The sequence below is a fragment of the Brassica napus genome, chromosome C4 (assembly GCF_020379485.1).
Source record: "Brassica napus cultivar Da-Ae chromosome C4, Da-Ae, whole genome shotgun sequence".
Lineage (NCBI taxonomy): Eukaryota > Viridiplantae > Streptophyta > Magnoliopsida > Brassicales > Brassicaceae > Brassica > Brassica napus.
Window position 1 is genome coordinate 39,826,669 of NC_063447.1, and position 6,035 is coordinate 39,832,703.

Genomic DNA, 6,035 nt, shown 5'->3' on the forward strand with positions numbered 1-6,035 from the left:
GCTGCTCGCCTTGTCTGAGGCCCCGTGACAGGGTGATGTTCCCTTTGCTTCTCCATTTATCAAGACCTGATACGTGACAGAATTGATGCATTTTATGATCCTTGCAACCCACTGCTGGTCAAAGCTGAACTTCAATAGTAGGGCTTCCATAAAACCCCACTCTACACGGTCGTACGCTTTACTCATATATGTCTTAATCACCACAAACTTTTCTTTTCAGATCGGATTCGTACGAAGTGCATGGAACATTTCTTGTGCTACAAGGATATTATCCGTAATGAGTCTCTCTGCTATGAACGCCGTCTGCGTCTCCGATATGATTTTTGGGAGGATGCGTTTCAGTCCCGATGATAAAATCTTTGAGATGATCTTATATCCCACATTACAAAGACTGGTCGGTCGGAATTCGGTCATTGACTCTGGTCTATCAGTCTTTGGTATCAGACAGATGTTGGTTCTATTCAATCTCGGATCCAGCTCTCCTGTCTCAAAGAAACCTCTGACCATGCTGCAAACATCCTTCCCCACTGAGCTCCAAAAGCGTTGATAAAATAGGCTGGTTATGCCGTCTGGACCAGGAGTTTATAGCAAATGTGGCTTCTTTGATCTCCTCATCCTGAGGGAGGCGTATGAAACGTTGGTTCATCACCTCAGTAACTGACGCGGTAATATACCGGAGTGATTCTTCGATAGTATTTGGGTTTGTTGTAGTGAACAACTACTGGAAATACTCGGAGGCTACTACCACAATATCGTCCTCAATACTAACCCATTGATGCATAGAGTTTTTCAGTAGAGTTATTCTATTACGGGCTCGGCGTTGCTTTTTTTTCGTATAAAAGTACTTTGTGTTTCGGTCTCTCGCTCGCAACCACAAAACTAGACTCTTTTGTTTCCAATAGAGCTCCTCCTCCCTATAAGCCGCACAGAGTTTCCACTTCAATTCCAGTTCTTCTTCACTCGAGATGCTTTCATCATTCTGCACCGTAATTTACTTAAATGTTTTGAACTACATATTTTCAAAAGTTAACTAATTAATTAAATGGTTAACTATGGCTCACACAACAAACCCAACCCTTAAAATGATGATGGTTTGACATTTGAGAACATATAATTAGGACTGTGTCTATATAATACTCAACAAGTTTAGATTGTAGTATTATGCAGTCAACATGTTTCGAGATCAAAAACATTCAACGAAACGTAAATATATCGACGTCTCACATAGCTTTGTTATGAAGCTGATGAAATGATTGCAAGAAGACATAGTTTTGCAAACATCATTTGTTGTTAAGGTATAAACGTTTGTTTGATTAAAATGTAATAGGATAAAGATATTCGTTTGTTTTTATAGGGTTAAATTATATTTTGGTTATTATAATAGGTTAGGTTAAAAATGAAGAGGTCCAACAACTTTTTTTACTTGATTTATGAAAAGGAAAAAAGTTTGTTAACTACGCCAAGTATTATAAAATATGGCGGAAAACATCTCAAATATCAGAATATGTGAATAACATCACAACGTTTATGTTAATCAATGTCACGTGTACGAAGTAAAAATAAATATGGTGATAACTACATAATCAGGTTTAGTTGATTTTAACATTAATAAATGGGGTCAATCTGTAATTTTGTAAATCTACACTCCAATTAAATAAATCCAACCCAACCCAACTCATTAAACCCGACCCGGATGCAAATTTGTTCCCCAAATCAATTTAAGGTTCTTAATCTAAAACTAGGATAAGACCTGCGCCTTGCGCAGGGTGGATTTATTTGTATATATTATCGATAGTTTTTTTTATATATGTGATCATTTTATTTATATATATAAAATATTTTTTGTTGTTATTATTATATAATTTCTTTCCGATGGATCGGATCAATTTTTATTAAAAATAATGGAACAAAACCATAATTAATACATCATGGGTTGATCGGATTGGACATTAAACAAATTATGAAATAAAAACCTTCTTTTTTCCATCGAACACATTCTTGAAAAAAGTGAACAGTATTGTTTTCATAGTTGAATTATTTTGACTTTTATCTTCCATATGGTTTTGAAAGCTTTCGAATCAACCATCGAATTGATACATGTCATTTTAATGTTTTTAGTCGTATACTTAAGGAAAACTTACATTTTTGTAATTTAAAGTCGTTTTAAAAAATTCAAAATACAACATCTAAGAAAAAATCTAACATATAAGAAAAATCTAACATATAAGGTGTCCTCATTTTTGTATTTTAAAGTCGTTTTTAAAAAAAAAACATATAAGGTTTCCTCATTTTTTTAATTTAAAGTCATTTTAAAAAATTCAAAATATAACATATAAGAAAAAATCTAATTTTTTATTATACACTACAAGAAAACATATTTTTTACGAGGGCGGTATTCGTTGTAAATTCGTCGTAATAGGGGCTTTACGACGAATTAACATCGATACGCGTTTCGTTGTTAAACGCTCGTCGTAACGGAGGTTTCGTCGTAAAGTCCTAGTTACGTTTACGAGGAAGTCAATTCCTCGTAAAGCGGAAGGAAACTATTCGTCGTAATGCCCTCGTAATAGTTCGTTGTAAAAGCCACGTAAGGCTTCCACGTAAAGTCGATGTAAACTTTACGAGGACTTTACAACGACTCCATGTAAATTCCTCGTAAATGTTACGAGGACTTAACGTGGAATTTTACAACGAATTTACATCTCCATATTTAAAATATTAATTAATTATAATAATTATATAAATTTTATAAAACAATAATTTTAAAATTTAAAATATTTGAAATAAAATTAAATATGAAACCAAATAATTTTTTTAAAAAAACTATAAATTCATTAATTAAATAGAATTTAAATTTTTTATACAAAACAAAAGAAATTAAAAAAGGAAACTAAAGGCCAACATCATCGTCATCGAAGTAGTTGGCTGAGGGGTTCGGGTCTGTAGACGTTCCTGCTTCGGGATCCGGTTGGCTCATCCCGAGAGCTGCTCGTCTCTCCGCCAAAGCTCTCTGCAAAGTTGGATTTCCCACCGCCATCACATCCAGCAAACCCTCCAGAGAGTCCAAACGCTGCTGCTGGGTATCCATGCGAGCCTGCATCCGGTCGTGGTCCTGGTCCCGTCTCGAATAGTATGACGAAGTCGCCCTTGCAACTTCGTTAACGGAACCTATTCCGACCGTCCTTCCCTTCTTTCTAGGAGCCACCTATATGTATATATATAAAAACGTATTTAGAGTTAATAATAAAATAAAGAAAAAAAATTAAAATTATTAAATTTTACCTCCTCGAAGATCCGGTCGACCTCTTCGGTTGACAACTTGACGGGTAATCCATCTGCAGACTGTTGGGTAAGTTGCGTCTCTTGCTCTTCAACCCGAGACGCCACAGCGTTGAAGAGTTTCTCGGATGCAGGATCCACAAAAACCCCATCTGGTGAGGCGTGAGTCATCTTGAATAAGTCCGAGAGAGATGGCAAAACTCCCGTCTTCTCCAACTAATAAACAACAATAATAAATAAATTAAATATAATTAATAAATACAAGTTTAAAATAATGAAAATTATAAATTTAAATAAAACTTACAGCTTCGAGACGAATTCCGGCATGGGGTTTTTGGCCGGTTCTATGAACCATGGGCAAATGGCCATCTTTATCCCTCGTTCTTCGGGAAGCGGAGCAGGAGTTGGCTTTGCGGATGGAGCTGGGTTCGTTCCAATAGATGATGAGGCCATCCCATGCTTCCTTTGTGACCCCGCTCGGCTTCCCCTCATAGCCGTAAATCTCCCACTTGTCCTTCCAATCGGAGACGGTGTTGCAAAGACGAGTTTTCGCCTTTGCAATAAATTCGCTCTTCACCCTCTCGGTGATTCCTACGGACCAGTTCCACCTTTGCTGAAAAAACAAACATTTTAAAAGATTAGAAAAAAAATAATAATTATTTAATTAACAATATAAATATTAATAATATGTAAATATAATTACCGCAAAACATTTAAACCACGTCGTCTTGACGTGATCGGGAGTCATGGTCCAGTTGGGATAAGGGCCGTCATAATATCCCTTCATCGTCTCTGAAACGCTCCGGCTAACACGGTTGTTAGCCCCAAACCTGCAAATATAACAAATTTGTTAAAAAAATTGATCAAAGATTTTAAATTTAAAATTAATAATTTTATGTACTTACCAATAAGTACCCGGGGGTCTATCGGGATCCAGAACGTGTAAACCCTCTCGTCCGGGCTGGGCAAGCAAATCCTCGACGGTGTATCTTGCGAATAGTGCATGAGCTGGCACCCGCAAATCGGGATGAACTGCAGCCGGTGGGGCAGGCTGATCCGGGGCGACAGGTGGAGCTGGTGGGGGAGGCATCTGAGATGGAAGAGGAGGAGGGGTCGAAGAAACTCTCCGAGATGTGTGAGAGTCCGGAACTGTCCCGGAAGAAGACGATGGACCGCTAGAGGAAGATCTATCGCCAAACAAATCCGCATACGTAGGTGCAGGAGCTGCTGGTCTCGGTCTAGGAGCCATCTAGAAAATTTAAAAAAAATAAATTAATATATATCCTAAACGAATTGTTTAAAATAATTTTCTAAACTAATCATCTAAACTAATTCCGTTAACTAATCACCTAAACTAATTCCCTAAACTAATCACCTAAACTAACCACCTAAACTATAAAAGAAAAAAAAAAGATAGAGAGAGAAAGTTACCTTAGAGGGGGAGAGGAGTTAGGGAGGAAGATACGAGCAGTGCTCGTCTGAAAGATTTCTCCCATATATATAAAAACGGTTTCCTCGTAATTTCGTCGTAATGTTACGAGGAAGTTACCAGACCCATGTTTTCGTTTACGACGAAGTTACCAGGCCCGTGTTTTGGTTTACGACGAAGTTACCAGGCCCGTGTTTTTTCATTTACGACAAAGTTACCAGGCCCGTGTTTTTTCATTTACGACGAAGTTACTAGGAAATAGTATTTTATGTTACGACGAATTTACATGTAAATAATATTTTATGTTACGACGAAGTTACCAGGCCCGTGTTTTTATTTACAACGAATTTACGAGGAAAGTATGAAACCCCGAAAGTCAAATCCCTAAACCCCAAAGTTATCATCTTTACCATTATCACTCATTCATACTTTCATCCTCTTTATCCAACTAAAACCCTTAACTTCAACAAAATAAAAATTTTTACCTTAAGAAATAGATATTATACATGACAACTTATAGTACACATACATTAAGTATCTCACTTAAGCAATAAAAAACAACATTGGGTACAATATTTTGTAAAGATAAAAACAACATTTGTTACATGTATTACATCATTCTGAATCGTTTGAGTTCTCATCAACATCTGAACAGTCATCGTCGTCACTACAATCGAACTCGTCTTCACGTGCTTCATCTGTCGCATCTTCGGGAAGATCTTCATATTGATGGTTATTTGGGTCGATCAGAAGATTTTCATCAAGTTGTTGATCAGGAACCTCAACTTCATTAATAGCATCTTCTTCTTGCAATGGTGGTTCTTCTCCAGCAACAATTCGTCCACAAGGTGTAATTTTGATAGTAGCCAACCAATTAATCCCAGAACTTCGAAGGCGAGGGTATGGAAGAAAGCTAACTTGTTCAGCCTGGGAAGCTAGGATGAAAGGCTCGAATTTATTGTATCTTCTCCCAGAGTTGACATCCACAACACCAATTGGTGTTGAGATATGGAGGAGGACTATCTCTGACAACTGTTGTCCGGTTTCCTCCACGCGGCACCGTTTCCAGAGCTCCATAATAATCAATTTCTGCTAGGATATGTTGTCCGGTGAGATATGGAGGAGGACTAACTCTGACAACTTTTTTGTATCTAAACAATGTCTTATTTCTTCGGTACGGATGGGAGATGGGAAGAAATCGACGATGACAATCAAACCAACAACTCTTTCTACCATTCTTCAGTTGAAAAGCATCTGTCGATCCACGACAAATTGGACAAGATAATCTTCCATGAGTTGTCCACCCAGACAATATCCCATAAGCAGG

General features: G+C 37.3%; 1 protein-coding gene across 1 annotated transcript; it reads right to left on the reverse strand.

Moving 5' to 3' along the window:
• Nucleotides 1–5,323: 5,323 nt before the first annotated feature.
• On the reverse strand, nt 5,324–5,785 carry LOC125586073 (putative uncharacterized protein DDB_G0287893). Its single transcript, XM_048755872.1, has 2 exons — nt 5,701–5,785; nt 5,324–5,643 (listed from the first exon to the last, which is right to left on the reverse strand). The coding sequence occupies exons 1-2, from the start codon at nt 5,783–5,785 to the stop codon at nt 5,324–5,326; spliced, it is 405 nt and encodes a 134-aa protein (XP_048611829.1).
• Between the last annotated feature and the right edge of the window lie 250 nt (nt 5,786–6,035).

What these genes read in the sequence shown, in the direction of transcription:
- LOC125586073 (XM_048755872.1), bottom strand. Translation starts at nt 5,785, where the DNA reads ATGGAGCTCTGGAAACGGTGCCGCGTGGAGGAAACCGGACAACAGTTG. An exon ending in CCATATCTCAACACCAATTG is followed by an intron (nt 5,644 to 5,700) that starts GTGTTGTGGATG and finishes CTTTCATCCTAG; the next exon opens with CTTCCCAGGCTGAACAAGTT.